Source organism: Euprymna scolopes, chromosome 35, assembly GCF_053919585.1.
Source record: "Euprymna scolopes isolate OS-2025 chromosome 35, ASM5391958v1, whole genome shotgun sequence".
Classification (NCBI taxonomy): Eukaryota; Metazoa; Mollusca; class Cephalopoda; order Sepiida; family Sepiolidae; genus Euprymna; species Euprymna scolopes.
Genome location: NC_136516.1, coordinates 35,454,434 through 35,474,710, shown reverse-complemented (window position 1 = coordinate 35,474,710; position 20,277 = coordinate 35,454,434). Strand labels below are relative to the sequence as shown.

General features: G+C 33.3%; 1 protein-coding gene across 1 annotated transcript in view; it reads right to left on the bottom strand.

Annotated features, from left to right (window-relative positions):
• The window catches only part of LOC145259601 (extracellular matrix organizing protein FRAS1-like), a 294,783-nt gene that overhangs the window by 231,522 nt on the left and 42,984 nt on the right, over window positions 1-20,277 (bottom strand). The window contains exons 6-8 of the mRNA XM_080117256.1: window positions 19,933-20,066; window positions 17,243-17,323; window positions 9,968-10,072 (exon numbers count right to left, since the gene is read on the bottom strand). Of these exons, the coding sequence (XP_079973382.1) occupies window positions 9,968-10,072; window positions 17,243-17,323; window positions 19,933-20,066 (320 nt within the window). The remainder of the gene's footprint in view (window positions 1-9,967; window positions 10,073-17,242; window positions 17,324-19,932; window positions 20,067-20,277) is intronic.

Genomic DNA, 20,277 nt, shown 5'->3' with positions numbered 1-20,277 from the left:
TGGTATATAAAGTATTCAGACATATGGAAAACTTTTTCATCAGTTTTCATCCAGAAAATCAGCTGCTAAAGGGTCAAAATTGAAAAGATTGGTACGTGTGTATGTGTGTGTGTGTGTGTGTGTGTGTGTGTTGGAGGGTCATCAGATTTTTATCTGTTCGTCATCTCCTTCATGAATGCGCATGCGTGACTCGTGCATGTGACAGATTAATTATGTTAAGAATAAGTAAATTTGAAAACACTTTTTAAAGATCATGTCAAGCTGGCCTAATAATTATCGTACTTGATTCACTGTCTTTAGGTTTTGGTTTCGATTTAAAAATTAAAATCAAACAATGAATAAAAAGCAACTAAGAAAAACAAATGCAAATCAAAAGCGAAAGGCAAGCAAAAACAAAACAAAAATAACAATAGTAACAATTAAAAAAACACACAAAAAAACTTTATATTCGTTATTCAAAATGATGGAATCTATTCATGTCACTTGGCATTTGCATGAAAATATAATTTCCCTTACATTTCTTCCTGCACATAAACTCACAAAAACAGCTGTTAATCATTCCGCGATGCGTTCTACAATGGCGTTTATTCTGAATTTTTTTTAAGCCTAAGCCTAACCCATCACATGTCTAGACAGGATTCACAAAAATAAGTCAATGAAATCATATTATACTAGCTGTAAACTTTGCAAGGTTGGTAGGATTAATCGGAATCGGGAATCAGAAAAATCGGAACATTTTAAGGTATCGGAATCGGAAAAAAAAAATTAAGCTTATTTTCCGATTCCAAAACCGATTCTTTTAATATTTTTCTTAGCACTGAAAAATGAACAAACATGTATTTATTTATTGGAAGATCGTTTATTTAAAACACAAAACCTTAGGTTAGGAATCACATTTCCATATACAGCATTGACTTTCAGAGTTAAATTTATTCTTTCTATTAGTAAATTAGCTGTACATACCCGACGTTGCCATGGAAATAAAAACATTTTGCCAGATGGAGGGTTTAGTCACATACTATTTAAGATACACCAAATATCCTAAGTTGTTGCTATTTGCCTGAAAGCTGAACATATTTTGAATTTTTGGAAGCATAAAACATAGTCATCTTCATCTATAAAAATCAAACAGCGAAATAAAATTTCATAGCTTAAAGGGAAATAACTCATAGGTTAAATGAAAACTTTAGTTTAAATGAAGCTCATCTTGGTTATAACTAGGGCTATGACAACAGTATATTATTTTCCTTGTTTTGATTCTCAGATATATATTCATTGATATCTTATATGTTTTTATGTAGATTGATGTGGTTCTCGGTTGATTAATTATGTCTAACTGTGTCGGATATATACTCGAGAGTCAAAACAATGAAAAAGAATATGCTGTTGTCATAGTCCTAGTTATAATAATGAGTAAAAATACATTAAATGTAAATGAAATTAAAAACAAATGAAATATATTTTGTATAATATTTCTAAATAAAATACGTAAAAACATTCTATTACTAATTTCCATTAAAAATTTAGATCTAAAACAGGTTTTCATTTAGTGTAATATGCGAATAAGATAATCTCTTGGATGCTGATTCCTTCTGAATAAATAGTATATATAGAAGTCATGCAGGATTAAAAGTACATAAAAGTTCGTTTTAGTATTAAAATCTATTGGTAAAACAGCGTACGTTCTGTACGTATTAACCAAATTGGGAGCAAAACACACAAAAATACTATTTTATTATAATAGATTATTACTATTGTTGCTGCTGCTATTGATATTTATTCTTCACACCACCTCAGCACGATACTCGTCAAACATGTACGTGTTTAAATTGGAATGACGGTGAATAACTTAGTCTTCAGTGGGTCTTGGCGAAAGTATGAACTCTTAAAGGGCAGTTATTTTGTCCTTTTCGATGCGGTCTATCATTATTATTGGCTCACATGGAGCTTTCAAACAAGTCAACAAACGATCTGATTGGAAACCTGTGATGTTCCCTGGAGGCTGAGTGACAACAAGTCTCCCCAGACGTCCAGCCCTCTCCACCTCCTTCGAGAACATTTGCAAATAGATTTGCGTCATCGCAACAGCTTCTTACCATTGATTTCTCGCTGGCAATGGCCATTGGTTTATATTGGAATTTGAGTGGCACTAAGCCTCCCCAAAGTCCCAGTTCTCTTCGTGCTTGTCCAGCGGAGGTCTGGTCAGCGCTCTCTCCTCGGTCTTTCTATCCCCCTTGACACTTTTCGGCTCTTTGGTATCACTTTTCTATTAGGGGCAATGGTGATGAGACAATGGGAGGGGATGCGTGATGGTGGTGTAGAACTTGTAGATATGCAGCTTCGGTGTTCTTCATTCCCTGTAACGCTTCTTCGTTATATTGTATTCTTGTATTATTCTCCGCAGTCAAGGGTTTTCTTTAATATTTCAGCCGTTTTCATGATCGTTAGTCGTTTTATTTTTGCAGCCATTCCTCTGATTCCAATTTCTGCCATCCTTTTTTCAAAGTTTTTCGCTATTGTTCCTAGTGCCCCTATTATTATTATTATTATTATTATTATTATTATTATTATTATTATTATTATTGGCTCACAAGGAGCTTTCACACAGGTTACCAAAAATCTCTCCTTGAAAACAGCCTATGGTGTTTTCTGGAAGCTGAGTGACAGCAAGTCTCCCCAGATCTCCAGCACCCTCCACCTCTTTCGATAATATTTGCAAATAAATTTGCATTATCACAACAGCTGCTTCCCATTAATTTCTCGTTGGCAGCGGCTATTGGTCTTCAATGGAATTTGAGTGGGAATAAGCCTCGTCAAGGTTCCAGTTCTCTTCGCACTTTTCCAGCGGAGGTTTGGCTAGTGCTCTCTCCTCGGTCTTTCCTTCCTCCTTGACTCTACCTGGCTGTTTGGTCTCACTCTTTTTTTTTTTTTTGGTGGGGGGCAGTGATGTGGTAATAGGGGGATAGGGTGGGGTTATAGAACTTATAGATATGCGGCTTTAATATTCCTGGCTCCATGCAACGCTTCCTGTTTTGCCTCTGCAGCAGTCCGTCTAGCCGGCGCTTGTGGCCCATGTATGTCAGTCTCCTCACAAGGGTTTTCTTTAATAGTTCAGATGTTTTCATGATTGTTGTTCGTTGTAGTTTTCCAATCATTCCTCTGATTCCAATTTATCCCATTCCTTTTTTTTAAGTTTATCGGAATTTTTCCTAGTGCTCCTACTATTATAGATTTTCTTCATCTTCCATGTCCCTTTTAGCTCACTGGCTAGCTCTGTGTATTTGCTCCGTTTCTCCTTTTCTTTGATATTCACCCTGTGGTCAGCGGGAACAGCAAATTATTATTATTGTTGTTGTTGTTGTTGTTGTTGTTGTCGTCGTCGTCGGCGGCGGCTCACATGGAGCTTTTACACAAGTCAACAAACGATCTGATTGGAAACCTGTGGTGTTCTCTGGAGGCTGAGTGACAACAAGTCTCCCCAGACGCCCAGTTCTCTCCACCTCCTTCGATAGCATTTGCAAATGAATTTGCATCATCGCAACGGCCTCTTACCATTGATTTCTCGCCGGCAGAGGACATTGGTTTATACTGGAATTTGAGTGGCACTAAGCCTCCCCAAAGTTCCAGTTCTCTTTGCGCTTGTCCAACCGAGGTCTGGCTGGCGCTCTCTCCTTGGTCTTTCAGTCGTTCTTGACCCTTCTCAACTCTTTGGTGTCACTTTTTTATTGGGAGAAGCGGTGGTGAAACTATGGGGGGTGTATGATGGGGGTGTAGAACTTGTAGATATGCAGCTTTGGTGTTCTTCATTCCCTGTAACGTTTATTCGTTATATTGTCTTCTTGTATTATTCTCCGCATTCAAAGATTTTCCTTAATATTTCAGTCGTTTTCATTATCGTTAGTCGTTGTACTTTTGCAGTTATTCCTCTGATTGCAATTTCTGACATTCTTTTTTCGAAGGAATTGTTCCTAGTGCTCCTACTATTATCGGTACTATTTTGATTTTATTCATCATTGATCTCACTTTTAACTCTCTGGTTAGGTCTGTGCATTGCTTCGTTTCTCCTTTTCTTTCATATTCACCCTGTGGTCAGCTGGGACAGCAAAGTCTACGATTTGACAGGATTTTTCTTTCTTCTTAATTATTACGACATCGGGTCTTCTTGCTTGGATGGGTTTGTCCGTTTGTATGTCCATGTCCCATAGGATTTTGTGGTTCTCGTTTTCGAGTGCTGTTGCGGGTTTATGCTTGTACCATTTGTCTGTACGCTCAAAATGCAGTCGTTTGCACAATTCCCAGTGCACCACCCTACCCACTTGGTCATGCCTGTTTTTGTATACCTTTTGGGCCAGTTTGCTGTATTCACATATTATATGGTTTATCGTTTCGTCTCTTTGTCCATAGAGTCTGCATTTGCTGTTTTCTTGTGATTTATCGATTCTTGCTTTGATATGGTTGGTTCTTATCTAGTTATCTTGTACTGCAGTTATCAGAGATTCAGTTTCTCGGTTTATATGTCCTTTTCGTATCTATGTCCTATTATTATTATTATTATTATTATTATCATTATTATTATTATTATTATCATTATTATTATTATTATTATTATTGTTAATAATAATAATAATAATAATAATAATAATAATAATAATAATAATAATAATAATAATAATAATAATAATATTTTTTCTTTTTCGTTTCGCCATATCTAGGAATATATATACTTAAATGTCAAGCCATTATTTTCCCCATTTTGTTCCCGATGTTTTCTATTTCATAATTCATCGACAATTACACCATTGTACATTATGTGATATCATATTTAGAAAGGACTTTAATAATTAACAAGTCGAGGCTTGATGTCAATAAACGCTTCTTATAACAAAAGACCGGCTTCCAGTTGCTAAGGTTGTTGTGTAAACGATTCGATTAATATATAATGATATGTACATCTACAAGGCCACCATTCGCCCATGTATGAAGCATTGTTGTGACATTTGGTCCGGTGCATCCGCTATTTGTCTTTCACTCTTAGACAGGGTTCGAAAGAGAGTTGCTAACCTAATAGGTCCCGCACTGTCAGCTAAGCTTCAACCTCTTTCCCATCGACCAAATTTTGCATCCCTCGTTCTGTTTTACAAAGATTTTAATGTAAGTACTCCGAAGAACTTCAAGCCCTTGTACTCCCTCGATGTAAATACTTTCGACAAACTCGACAAACAGCTAAATCCCAAAACTATATAGTAAAGATCCGTAGGTGCCAGAGAGCCTCCTACTCTAATAGTTTCTTCCCTCGGACTGGTAGACTTTGGAATTCCGTTCAAGGTCCCTGCTTCCCTGACTGTATTGACATACAAAATTTAAGTGTAATATTAATATACATTTCGCTGCTCAACTCCCTATATAGTATGCTTGCAAATTATGTCCTCGATCGTAGTCCCCTACATCAAAGTGGCAATGTGCCTTGTTGTGGGTAATTAAAAAAAATTTTGGAAAATAACATCCACGCGACACATGACTTGAATTAAATACTTAGAAGATACTGCCAAGTGTGCTGCGAAGAAAGCGTGTTCCATTTATTGTGCTAAAAGCTTTTCGCGCCTGACAATATACTATCTCTCTACACAGCTGCCGTTTGACCGTGAGTAGACTATTGTTGCCACATCTGGTCACCGACCATTAGTCTCTCTCTATTCTGGGCAGAGTACTAAAAGAAGTATATAACCTAATACATTCTTCAAAACTCCAACCGCCGTATAATCGTCGCACTGTTACACCACTACGCTTGTTTTACAAAAACTTCAACGGAATGTGCTCCGACGAACTGCAACGGTTACTCCTGAATGCATATCCCCACTCTTATAACTTCTTTTCTTTGGTCTGTCACGCTTCTGTTTGAAATAGATATTTTTAGGCTGTAACAGTTACGATTGAAACAGACTTTTCTTTGGCATGTGACAGTTAAGTTTGAAATAGCATTTTCATCGTTAACCGTGCAGACCGAATAGCCGCATCTTAAGAACATACGTCAGTGTTTGTGACACGCATCTGTTTCCATGCGATTTTACGCTTGGCCAGAACACACACGATGTTGTTCTTCAACTGGTATCGATCGAAAATGTGTATGTGTGTCTGTGTGTGTACATTTCCCTAAAAAAATAACTCTTTTAATTTTCGGTCTACAGACTCAAGATTTGACATAAGGGTTATTGAGATTTGGGAAAATCTTTTTAATCGGTTTTTGGCCAGAAATTTGCCTGGTAAGAGGTCAAAGTTCAACGATTTGACCTTTGAAAACTCTATCAAACTCCTTCGCCAATTTTGGGTCTAAACACTTGAAATTTTAGATGTAGGTTACTTGGACATGGATCAAACTTTTTAATTTGATTTGAACCCAAAACAATAAATGTTAAATGGTCAAAATTGAGGTCAAAGTTTAAAAAATGTTGACTTCTGCGGTCTCTACAAAATTACTCAGCCAATTTTTGGTCTACACATTTGAAATTTTACATAAAGGGAAATTCGACTTAATCCGGGGATTGCCGGCCAAATCGGAGCCATAATTGACGGAAAATACAGAGAATCTCGGTCAAAAGTACCAAAAAAAACTTTTGTTTGCTACACATTATCTATCAAAAATTAAGAATGAAACACACAAAAACATGATTATATTATCCCCCCCCCAATTTCATTATGAAACATTAAATGAATATTAATACAAAATTACGAGGTCGTTTTGTTTTTTTGCTTTTTACAATTTCCATTTTTCGGTTTCGAACCGTTGTTAAGATTTGATCATCGGACATAATCCGGCGATTGACATCATTTTCCGGGCAAAGCCGAGCGGACGCTTAGCTACATCCCATTCAAAATCTGCACAAGTACCAAAAATCGTTCCGCTTAAGTCTTTCGCTTATTATTTTCATTTAAAATAATAAAATACACGAATAATTTTTTCCATAATTTGACGGTGAATGTTGAAACTAACATACTAAATAAATTTTATACTAATATTCATGTATTACGAAATAGAATACGTAGACTCATATTTACTTGCGTACTCACGGATTGTGCGATTAAAGATTCTTATCGCGTTTAAAATATATATATATATATATATATATATATATATATATATATATATATATATATATATATATATATATATAAGTGAACGTGTCTGTGTGTGTGTGTGAGTCTGTGTGTGTGTCTGTGTACATTTCCCTACAAAATAACTCTGTCAATTTATAGTCTACAGACTCGAAATTTGATATACAGGGTACTGAGATTTGGGAAAATCGATGTGATCGGTTTTTTGCCAGAAATTTGGCGATTAAGGGGTCAAAGTTCAACGATTTGACCTTTGAGAACTCTACCAAACTCCTCCGACAATTTTGGGTCTAAGCACTTGAAATTTTAGATATAGGTTTCTTGGACATGGATCTAATTTAATAACTTGATTTGAGCCCAAAACAATAAATTTTAAGGGGTCATAATAGAGGTCAAATTTAAAAAAAATGACCTCTGTGGTCTCTTCCAAATTACTCAGACAATTTCTGGTCTAAATATTTGAAATTTTACATAAAGGGTATTCAGAGATAGGGCAAGCTTTTTCATCAGTTTTGGTCGAAAATTTGTAGGTACCAATACATAAATGTATGTATGTATGTCTGTTTGCATGTCTGCCTTAAACTTTATATAGAGGCGACTGATTTTACCAAGATCAGTATCGTTTTAAAGTTCGACCTTTCATACGACAAATATCGAAAAATTGGCTAAAAACATTAATATCTTCTCCTGCAACTAGGCACTTTTCTACGGGGGGGGGGACACTTTTTTCGCTGATATTTTTGAAAATTATCCTCTCCTTTAGATTGTCTAGCCTTAATTTAAGAAAAAATGTCGCTTCCGGTTTGGCGGTGATCGTAACAGCATAAACGTTAGGTTTTACCCCGTTCTTTTCCTCCTTTGCGGTACGGGTTCGAGCCTGCCTTCTTACTACCACTTTTTTTTTTTTTTTTTTTGCTCAACATACACATCCAAACACCCGGGCAACGCCGGGCTGAAATGCTAGTATGACAATAAAAACAAAACTGTAAATGCCTTTTGATTTATATACAATTTTTTTTTACGATTTTATGAATCGTTCTTTTCCGTATTTCATTTTCTTTTTAGATTTTGTTTACGATTTAAACAATTTTAAAGTTTTTTCATATGTTCTGTAATTGATAGCTTAAAGACGTTAAAATTACTCGTATATATATATATATATATATATATATATATATATATATATATATATATATATATATATATATAGGGAAAGGAAGAGAAAGGGGGAGGGAGAAGGATAGAGACAAAGAGAAGGATAGAGACACAGAGAAGGAGAGAGAGAGAGAGAGAGAGCGAGTGATAGCTATAGATATATAGAGAAATAGACAATTTGAACTTGTCGTTTGAAGTTAGCTTGAGATAAATGACCTAGCAATATAAACAAAATTGGTTAAGTGTCTACACCCTTAAATTCCGAGTCAAATTACATAAAATCTAAAGAACCGTCTAAACATCGTGTTGTCAGTGTTCACGTGTTTATCATGTAGAATTACATAATAATATCATGTTTACCAAGTAGAATTATATAATAATTCCATGTTTTGCAAGTAGAATTACATAATAATTTCATGTTTACCAAAAAGAATTACATAATAATTCCATGTTTACCAAGTAGAATTATATAATAATATAATGTTTAATAAGTAGAATTACATAATAATATCATGTTTACCAAGTAGAATTTTATAATAATTCCATATTTACCAAGTAGAATTACATAATAATTCCATGTTTACCAAGCGGAATTACATAATAATTCCCTGTTTACCAAGTAGAATTACATAATAATTCCATGTTTTGCAAGTAGAATTACATAATAATTTCATGTTTACCAAAAAGAATTACATAATAATTCCATGTTTACCAAGTAGAATTATATAATAATATAATGTTTAATAAGTAGAATTACATAATAATATCATGTTTACCAAGTAGAATTTTATAATAATTCCATATTTACCAAGTAGAATTACATAATAATTCCATGCTTACCAAGCGGAATTACATAATAATTCCATGTTTACGAAGTAGAATTACATAATAATTCTATGTTTACAAAAAAATTACAGAATAATTCCATGTTTACTAAGCAAAATTACAGAAAAATTCCATGTTTACCAAAAAGAATTACATAATCATTCCATGTTTACTAGGCCGAATTACATAATAATTCCACGTTTACAAAAAAGAATTACATAATAATTCCATGTTTACCGAAAATAATTACATAACAATTCCATGTTTACCAAGTATGATTGCATAATAATTCCACGTTTACCAATAGAATTACATAATAATTCCATGTTTTATCAAAAAGAATTACATAATAATTTCATGTTTACCAAGTATAATTACATAATAATTTCATGTTTACTAAAAAGAATTACATAATAATTCCATGCTTTCCAAGTAGAATTACATAATAATTCCATGTTTACCAAGTATAATTACATAATAATTTCATGTTTACCAAGTATGTTTACATAATAATTCCATGTTTACCAAGTATGATTACATAATAGTTCCATGTTTACCAAGTAGAATTACATAATAATTCCATGTTTACCAAAAAGAATTAGAAATAATTCCATGCTTACCAAGCCGAATTACATAATAATTCCATGTTTACCAAAAAGAATTACATAATAATTCCATGTTTCCCAAAAAGAATTACATAATAATTCCATGTTTACCAAGCATAATTACATAATAGTTTCATGTTTACCAAGTAGAATTACATAATAATTTCATGTTTTCCAAGTATAATTACATAATATATAAAGAATCATCTATGCATCGGGTTATCAGTTCTCACGTGTTTCAGGTGCACGGAAACGTTTATAATTATACTTACATTTATGCAGGGGAGAGTATCGTTGCATTGCTGTTGCACACAAAGTATCTCGTCACCGATGCAGCTGCAAACTTCACATGGGCTTCGGTGCCAGCTGTCTCCATCCTGAAGCAGATATTAAGAAATTTTGGTACTCATGGAGAATAATGACCTTGCTATCGTTAGAATTTTCCGGGCAGTTCAATGCCAGCAGGTGCTGAACAAAAGTTGCGTGTTTTTTTTTTATCGCCAATATTGGCCAATTTTTTCAGTAAAAGATACAATATTTCTGTTATTATGAAAAAAACATTTAATAAAAAATTAATTGAAAAAACTAAAACAATATTCTTTTTTGTTGTTATAAAATATATGATGAATAGTTCTTATTTAATTTGCCTCCCACCGAGGATAGACTTAGACGACAGAATCGTGTTTTAAAAAAAGTTATTGAAAATCTTTTTACAAAACTTTTAAGAAAATTAAAATTAAAAGAAAAGAAACACTCATTGTAAGGTACGTTTCATTAATAAATATATATTTTTATTATGATAAACAACTGATATCAAACAAACAACTTTTAATATGTTCCTTCTTGTTTAATTATTTTTGATATTGAACAATTTTTAAAAAAGTTAAAAAAAATTAAAATTCAAATCAATAAAAAACACTCATTGTAAGGTAAGTTTCATTAATAAATATTTATTTTTATTATAATAAACAACTGATATCAAACAAACAACTTTTAATATGTTTCTTCTTGTTCTTTGTTTAATTATTTTTAACATTGGACAATTTTTAGAAAAGTTTAAAAAAATTAAAATTCAAATCAATAAAAACACTCATTGTAAAGTAAGTTTCATGAATAAATTTTCAGTTAAAAAAAAAAAAAAAAACACCCGACATTAAGCAAATCTTTGAATTTTATAATTTTTTTTTTTAGAAAAGTAAAATTTAAATTAAGGAGAAACCATAGTAAGTAATAAATAATATATAATATATATATGAATGAATGAATAAATATTTCTGAATAACAAGAACTACACGTCTGTGGAACTTTGTTCCATTTTCCTGCTTTCCAACTGACTAGAATATAGTTGTATTCAAGTTCAACGTGAACAAGTTCTTGATGAGCCATTTCTTTAATAATCCAATGTGTCTAATTCCCACGACTAACAATTACTACAACATTTTTTTCATTGACTACTGTGCACTCATTAACCCTTATCATCGAGCGGTCACCGGGCCTTGATAAGTGGTGACTCCTTTGTAAAAAAATAAAAAAAACACAAAATAAAAAACAGCAACCACAGAATCCTCACCAAAATGCTAATGTACAGAGCAGTATGCATCACCATACTGCTGTATAGATATGAGTCTTGGACGACTATACCGCCATATGAGAAGTCTGGAGAAGACCCTTAGCATCGCATGGAGGAACATGTAGAGTTTATTATGATTCAAAGACAACTCAGATGGCTGAGACACATCATTCCAATGATAATTATATTTATTACACACACACACACATCCCGCACCGTATACGGTCCCGAAGATTAGTTGAATACCTGGAGAGAACTTGAATACCTACTAGACTGGTCCTGGATATGATCTTAAACTATATCCAGTGGTGAGGCCCCAGCTTGCGGGCTTTGGGGTGTGTGGAGCCACCCTTTAATTGCCATTGCTCCCAGGTCCACTCTGACCCGGAGTGGTAGTACCTGTTAGGGTCCCAACTATGGGATAAATAGAAGCCGACTTGAAAACAACAAATATATTATATTAAAAACTTTTTCTTCAAAATCTTTGGATTCGGCATTAAATAACCTGAAACAGGTTGATATGCCGTAAAACAAAAACAACCAACCAACCTACTAGACACTATCCTCGAGTGCCTAATGGCCTCTCTGTACAGGGGTTTGTCAGAACAACCTGGCATGATGATACTTTTCCCAACAAGTAAACCCTGACAAAATATTCAAAATAGTATTCGCTAACCAAACAAGATCTCGGTATGGCTAACCCACACTGGCTTTTAGGAGGAACGGTGCACATTCTCCAAGTGATATTACCTCAAGTAGCAGCCTAAAGCTTGGTATTCCACCAGACGATAAATTCTTGTCCTGGGGTCCATTAATACCAAGAGATCAGAATAAAGGCAATCTATAACATATTTTAATGGTTAATTGTGGAATGGAAAATTATGTTCTTAATGTCCTTATAACTCAGTGTTTGAACGGTAAAGGGAGAACTTTATAATTGAATATTCTAATACCTATGTATCTCATATAGAGATCAAGTGTTATCCCCCTTCCTATTTCTTAGAACTTTGACTGAATTAAAATGAAACACAGCGTATTATTTGACGTAACCATTACAAATGATTTAATAGAATCGAAAAGGGAAAGATAACAAAATATAAGGACCTTAAGAATTAGTTTAAAATGTCTCTTAAAGATATAAACATTATACCGGTAGTCGTAGGAGTAACCTGCCTAATGAAATCTCGTCAGAAATAATAATAGGAAATCCACCGTTTGAGAAGCACTTGACATTCAGAAATAAAAATTTAACGGTTGAAAAGTCCAGAACATATCTATTTATTAAAACTAATTTGAAAATTTTCTTTTCAAATTTTCGAATACCAAAATATTCTTCTCCGGGAAATACAGACAATTTTTGGTGCTAATGCACTTCTTTTTTTAAATAATATTTTTAAGTTTAATTAAAATTTAATGATATCTATTTTTATTAAATTTTAAGGTTAAAGTACAGAATAGATACAAAGCACCCACCTCTCCCCAAGTTAAGAATAGCTTTCTAAATAATAACGTTATTATTTCAGCACGGGTCAATAAGTGCACAAGTGTTTTTTTTTTCTTTCGTGTCATGGTAGAGGTAAGTCCTAACACGATCCCAGAGGTTGAAAATTGAGGCTGTATGAGGTTTAAATGTCCGATAACAGCGTGGAGCCTCGGTCGCACGCATGAGTCAAAATAATAATAGGAAATCCACTGTTTGAGAAGCACTTGGCATTAAAATATTTTTAAATTTAATAACTGAAAAGACAAGGCAGATGAAAAATTGATTTTGATAAACATATCTATTTATTAAAATTAAATTTAATTTGTTTTGTTTAAGAAATACTTAGGCACAATTCCTGTAGCGAAATATGAATAGCAGTCATAAAAGATAACAACGTCTATCTTTTTTTAAATAAAAGCTCTCTGGTATGAATTCAAATCGTAATGATATCAAGTGTAGGAGGGCTCACTTTGATCTCTTTAAACTAACTGAAATAATTTTTTTTAAAAAGCATATATTAAAGTCCTTATATTTTTTAGATGAGGGCTGATTGTTTATATTACTTTTATTAGATCAGACTATTGTTCTCATCTCGAGTGTTATTTATGCAACGTTTCAGTCAGATTGTCCTTTGACCGTCTTCAGGCATGTTAATTGTTATTTGGAAAGGAAAAGAGAAAAGTTACTGGCTCCGTGGATGTTTTCGTATACTGTGAGTTAGCATCTATTTTATGGTTTTAGTTTCGAATTTGTAAAAAATTTACTTGACAAAGGGAGGGCAACACTAATAAAAACTATAGCCCGATCAATACAAGTAATATAAAAAGCATATAGTTTCGATTTTGAATTACTTATTAGACAGTGTCTTCAATCTCTGTAAAAGAGTTTGTCAGGACAACCTGACATGAGGCTACTTCACGATACCAAATATAAAAACAATAGCATACAGGGTATGTGAAAAAGTAACTCCCTATTTTAAAATGTATACAATTTATTTTGGAAAATTCCGGCCAAAAGACGTCTTAATATAGTTTCTTTCTACTTTTGTTTAATTAGTGTTTTTTAAAACATTGAATTAGAGTTTGGCAGAAAAAATATTTTAGAAGTGTATTTTAGTTTATGTTTGTTATCACACTTTTCTTCTTTAATAATATATGTTGAATATATATATATATATATTAATATATATATATATATTAATATATATATATATAATAATATATATATATTAATATATGTTGAATATATTTATTAAAAAACTATATGTAATAATTATTGTCCGTAATTTGATGTCTACCAGAATAAAAACACTGTTTTCCGAAACGATCGTACAAATAATTGATTTTGTTGTTGTTCCTTCTTATGAAACGGATTTTTAATTTAATTATAATTTGATTTTTAAATTATCAATCACATTACTAAATATTAAATTAGCTCTAGGATATTTACCTATCGAGCTTATTATATATCTAAATTACAACGAGCACTTTTTCTTTCCTGTATTTTAATTAAACTAGTAATTTCACTATTACATTAAAATTCACTCTGCTCTTTAGACTATTGTTCTAATCTCCTTTAAATTATATATATATAGAAATATATATATATATACAAGGTGATTGAAAAATTGAAAATTCACACATACACACATATATATACAAGATGATTGAAAAATTGAACATACACACACACGCACACACACACGCACACACACACACACATATACAAAGTGATTGAAAAATTGAACACACACGCACGCGCGCACACACACACACACATATATATATATACATAAATATATATATATAAATATATATATATATATATATATATATATATATATATATATATATATATATATATATATATATATATATATATATAGAAGGTGATTGAAATTTTCAAGGCGACCAGTAATCACATTAACTGATTTCACAAGAAACTCTTGCGGAATGTTAGGCATAACTTCACATATTAACTTTTCAAGTTTCTAAAATTTCATAAGTTCTTGGTTTGGTAGACTTGTTCTTTCAGTCATCCTCAGAAGAAAAAAGTCGCAGAACATTAAAACAGGACTTCTGACCGGCAATTTCTTCGAACTGCGACAAATGAAAATAAGTGCATACAGAAATAGAGATTTTGAGTCACTTGACATTCAGTTGTAAGGTTCTGTTGCAGGGTGTTCATTACACAATGCAGCACAATGTAAATATTAATACTGCATCGATTGTAAAAAGTTGAATATCCAGTTTAGCAGCACGTCATGCGGAAGTATTCACGCAATACATGATTTAGCTATCTTAATCATTTATACCTATTCCCTTGCTTTCCCAGGAGGGCATACACAGGGTGGTTTTTTTTAATGTGTGGAAAATCCATCTCCTTCAAAATGGCCTCTCCAGATTTGAACAAAAAATAAAAATTGTCCCAGTCTAGAAGCGTTGGGTTATTATTTGCTTCTTTGCGAGGCCAGACACAAGGTTAGTTTTTAATCCACGTCCCCCAAAATGGCCACTCTGGATTTGACCAAAAAATTTTAAAATGCCTCAGTTTAGAAGGACAGCTAAGCAAAGTGTAGCATCAGAATCGACGCTACATTTTGTTTCCAGCTAGAGGCCCAAAGAACATTTTCCTGTTTACTTACCTCCCCACGAGGGTAAACTTCCACATAAGATTGATTTTTAACATGGGGAAAATCCGCCTCCCTTAAAACGTGGCATTCTGGGTTTGAACAAAAAATTAAAATTTCCTCATGATAGAATTGTTAGAATCAACCAATGAGGTATCAGAGCAGATACTATGCTTTGTTCCCAGCCAAAAAGACAAATAACATTATTCCTGAATCATTTCGTTTTAACTTTTATTGTTTTTTTTTTTTTGTTTTTTTTTTGTGTGTGTAATTGACAAAGTTCACGTCACACAGACATGGTGGGGGTTGAATGGACACACATCCAAGACAATGGCAAAACCTCTAGAAAATTCAGTCGCTGATGGAATGGGTTCGTAAATGGTAAAATTTAATTCTACTAAGACTAAGCTTCTTTCCTTTAAAAATTACAAAAAAACTTCTCAACCACCGTTGCCATGGCAAGTAGCACCCTACCTGAGAATCCTCCTTTCAAACTCCTTGGCCTAACGTTAACAGGCAACATGAATTGGAACAACTACATTTAGGACATTGTCAAAACTGCTGCAAAGAAAGTGGGCTTCCTATAACGTGCTAGAAAATTACCCACATCGGAGAGCATTCTATATATTTACAAAGCGACAATTCACCCATGCATGGAATATGTTTGCATCTACCACTAGTCTCTCACTCGTAAACGGTCCTGGATATGACCTCAAACTATATCCGATGGTGAGGCCCCAGCTTGCGGGCTTTGGGGAGTGTGGAGCCATCCTTTAATTGCCATTGCTCCCAGGTCTACTCTGACCCGGAGTGGTAGTACCTGTTAGAGTCCCAACTATGAGTCCCGACTTGAAAACAACAAATATATTCTATTAAAAAAATTTTCTTCAAAATCTTTGGATTCGGCATTAAATAACCTGAAAAGGGTTGATATGCCGTAAAACAAAAACAACCAACCAACTCACTCGTAAACAGAGTAAAAAAAGGACCTCAAATTTAATAGGTCGTGCACTATCTGCCAAGTTCAAACCTCTGTCCCATCGCTATATTTTTATTTCGCCTGAATGGATCAGAGAAGATTGCAAATTGCATTGTTATGATGACTGAATTTATGCATTCATGACGTGAAAGTTTCATCTCTCTGTTGAAACTATTGACTGTGTGCGACTAACAAAACAACCTCTGTCATGGACGTGTGTTAGAAACAGAGATGCATCATTGAGTGTCTCCATGCAGAGAAATTGAATCAATCAACATTCACCAGTACCTGTTTAACATTTAAAAAGCCGATGCGCTTAATGTGAGCACGGTTAGGGGATGGGCTCATAGATTTAGGAGTGGTGACAGTGATGTGAGCAATGAAGCATGCATGCTGCACACGCCCATATACATCCACCACCCAATCACTGGCAAAAGTGAATTGAGAATGATGACGATGAAGTAAAATAAATTCTTGTGAGCAAAAGGTTGCTCGTTCTAATGGTACCACTCCCGTTTTTGTAGCTCTTCAACCTTTCTTTTCTATTTAGTTAAAAAATAGGATGCATTACTTTTGGAACGAGCCTCGTATTTGTTTTTATATTTTAATGTTGTGGAGACGCCCACTAATTAGCATACGTGGGTGAACAAGATATAGATAAAGGTATCAAGTCAGCAAGACCGGAGAGCTGTGTTCGAACGCCAGATAGGCAAGACGCATGTGCCGGTTGCTCCATGAAAGACTTTAACACGCCTTCTGCCGGACAATCTTCCAACTGCAGTACAACTGCACCTTTGTAAATATGTATTTTATTTTCGTCTTAATGTATTTGTTTTACCTTTACTTTCTGCGTTCGTGTTGTTATTGATACAGACACAACATTTACCTTGAATGTGTGTCGTCCATCTTGGCAAGTGGACGCCATGCATTTGGGGCAGCATTCACCTTCGGAGAGTTCTATCTGATCCTGGACAAGGAGAGAAAAAAAAGGAGAGAAAATATATTATGCATGAAAGTTATTTTCAAATTATAAGAGACAAGTGAAGTGAGCCTTATTTAATCTAGAAAAATCTCCTGGGTTTGAAATAAAGGAATTAAAAAAAAAAAGATAGAAATAAATATATGACTAAAAATAGGACGGTTAACATTAAGACTATATGCCCAGTAAAAAAAAATGTTATTTTAAAAATAAGCATGGCCATCAGAAATGCTATTTCAAACTTAAGCATGACAGACTAACATAAATGCCATTTTAAACTTATGTATGACAAACTAACATAAATGCTATTTAAAAAAAAAACATGACAAACCATCAGAAACGCTATTTCAAACTTGACAGACCAACATAAATGCTATTTTAAAATTAAACATGACAGACATAAAAAATGCAATTTCAACTTAAGTATAACAGACCAACATAAATGCTATTTTAAACTTAAGCATAACAGAGTAACTGAAAGCTATTTCATACTTAAGCATAATAGAAAAAAGTGCTATTTCGGACTTAAGCATGATAGATTAACATAAATGTTATGATAAAATTAAGCATAACAGACCAACATAAATATTATTTTAACATTTAGTATGGCAGACCAACAGAAATACTATTCAAAACTTAAGCATGGTAGACCAAGAGAAGTGATATTTCAAACTTAAACATAACAGACCAACATAAAACTATTTTAAAATTAAGCATGACAGATCAACGTAAAAGCTATTTCAAACTTAAGCATAACAGACTAACATAAAAGCTATTTTAAAATTAATAATAACAGGCACACATAAAAGCGATTTTACAATTAAGCACGACAGATCAACATAAAAGCTATTTTAAAATTTAGCATGACAGATGATCAACATAAAAACTATTTCAAACGAAAGCGTGAGAGACAGTCGCAAATGCTGATCATCAGTGCAAAATCGGCTTTCCACAACAGGGCTTTACATTGCGAGTGAAACAGTCGCATTTGCTAGTGATTTTTCCAAGTGGCGACTAGAAATAATGAAACGCTCATCTTTTAGCGATTGAATTTTTTTCACCGACAATCTTCCAAAGCTTATTGCTGAATGAAAATTGCTTTTTCAATCATTTTTTTTTAAAAATAAAATGAGTAAGATCAAATTATTTAAACAATAAAAGGTTTAATATTAAAGCACTATACTCTTTTTTAAGGAAGACTCTTAAAAAAACAGAACTCCGAATGAATTTGAATATTTATACTTTCAAGTCTCAGCATAAAATTCGGTGCATATTTAGAATTCCACTTATTCAAAAAAAAATACAGTAAAATTTTATGATGCACTTCCTCATTACAGAACGAAAATTTCATATTCTAAAAATCATGTGGGTTTTGCGAGTAACTTTTCCATTTGGCTAGTAGACGGAAATATTTAGTTGTGAAAGGTCAGCTAAAGATAAATTTGTCCGTAGAACCCTGCACAAATACAAACATTATATACTCGTTGGTGTCCGTTTGGTTTAAGAGATAATGGATGCCACGATTACTATGTGATCATCAGCACACTCCAAATATATGACATACTAAGAAACTATAAATAAAACTAGCTCGTTAAAATCGGGCAAAAGTTTTATCCCTTTGACTTCGAATGAGTGTTTTATGCTAAATTGATGGTTAAATATGATTAAATTTGTGTTCATTTTTGCATTAATATTAATCCTTATAATTACCTAACTCAGTATCGAACGATACCATAACACTTAGCTTGCTACATCTTATCATAGCAAAGGTACATGCAAAATTTTAGCCAGATAGGCCCAGTAGTTTCCGAAAAATATTGAGAGTAAATCTGGTATCAAGGAGAGTAGAACGTGGATCTTGGGTTTACTTTCGGCAGCCGTGTAACTTACTTCCCTTATGTTATCCTTTAGTCCTCACATTCCAGGGGCATTGTTTCTGACAACAAGGGAAGAATTGCTGCTTCCTGTGGCAGAATCTATTATCTAACACTTACCGTTGGCAAATTTGAGAGTTTAAAGTAGCATTTTTTCTCTTTACATCAAGCAGCTTCATGCTTTGTCTTGACCGATTTCCATAAAAAAATTCTATTAATCCCTAACTGTATATCAAACAAATACAATAATATTTAGTTTGCGGCACATAAAAAAAATCAGCCAAATCGGCCCAGTAGTTTATGAGGAAAAGTGAAAGAATTCATTTTTAATTTGACATTGAACAGATACCATAATACTTAGTTTGCCACACTCTATAATTACAAATGTCTATACAAACTTTCAGTCAGATCTGTTCAGTACTTTCCGAGAAAAAGTAGAACGGGCAAACACATAAAGATTATATTATGACCAGATACTAGACCCCCATCCCTAAAATAGGAGAAGGTAATGCCTGACAGAGTGATATAATAACAACTGAACTCGTATATGATACAGTAGGGGATTATGAATAAAAGTATGAACGAACCGAAGGCTCCTTCTTTGTTAGTTACTACATCGAGATATAAGGGAAAGCTTGACTTTTATCCTCCACTTACCCTTGATCCTTACCTTGTAATGTTGAGTGTTTAGCAGAGCAGAATCACATAGAATAGAGAACGCACCTTTTGGCAAACTAAAGATGGACACTGGACCGGATAACACTTGACTTGCCCATGTTGGCAAACACAGTTTGTGCAAGGAATTGGATTCCAACTGGAACCATCAGAATGGTATATACCGTTATGAAGGCACGAATCTAAAAAAAAAAAAGAACAAGGAAAAATACAACAATGTGTTAAATATTGCTGTTCGCCCTCTCTCTCTTTCGCCTTTTAATGAACATTTTTAATAAATTATGAATTAATTTAATCAATTTTTATTATTATTTTACAATAATCGTATTTGAATGCTTACCAGTGAGAACTTGAATGTCTACTGAAAAAAGCTTGAATACCTACTGGAGAGAA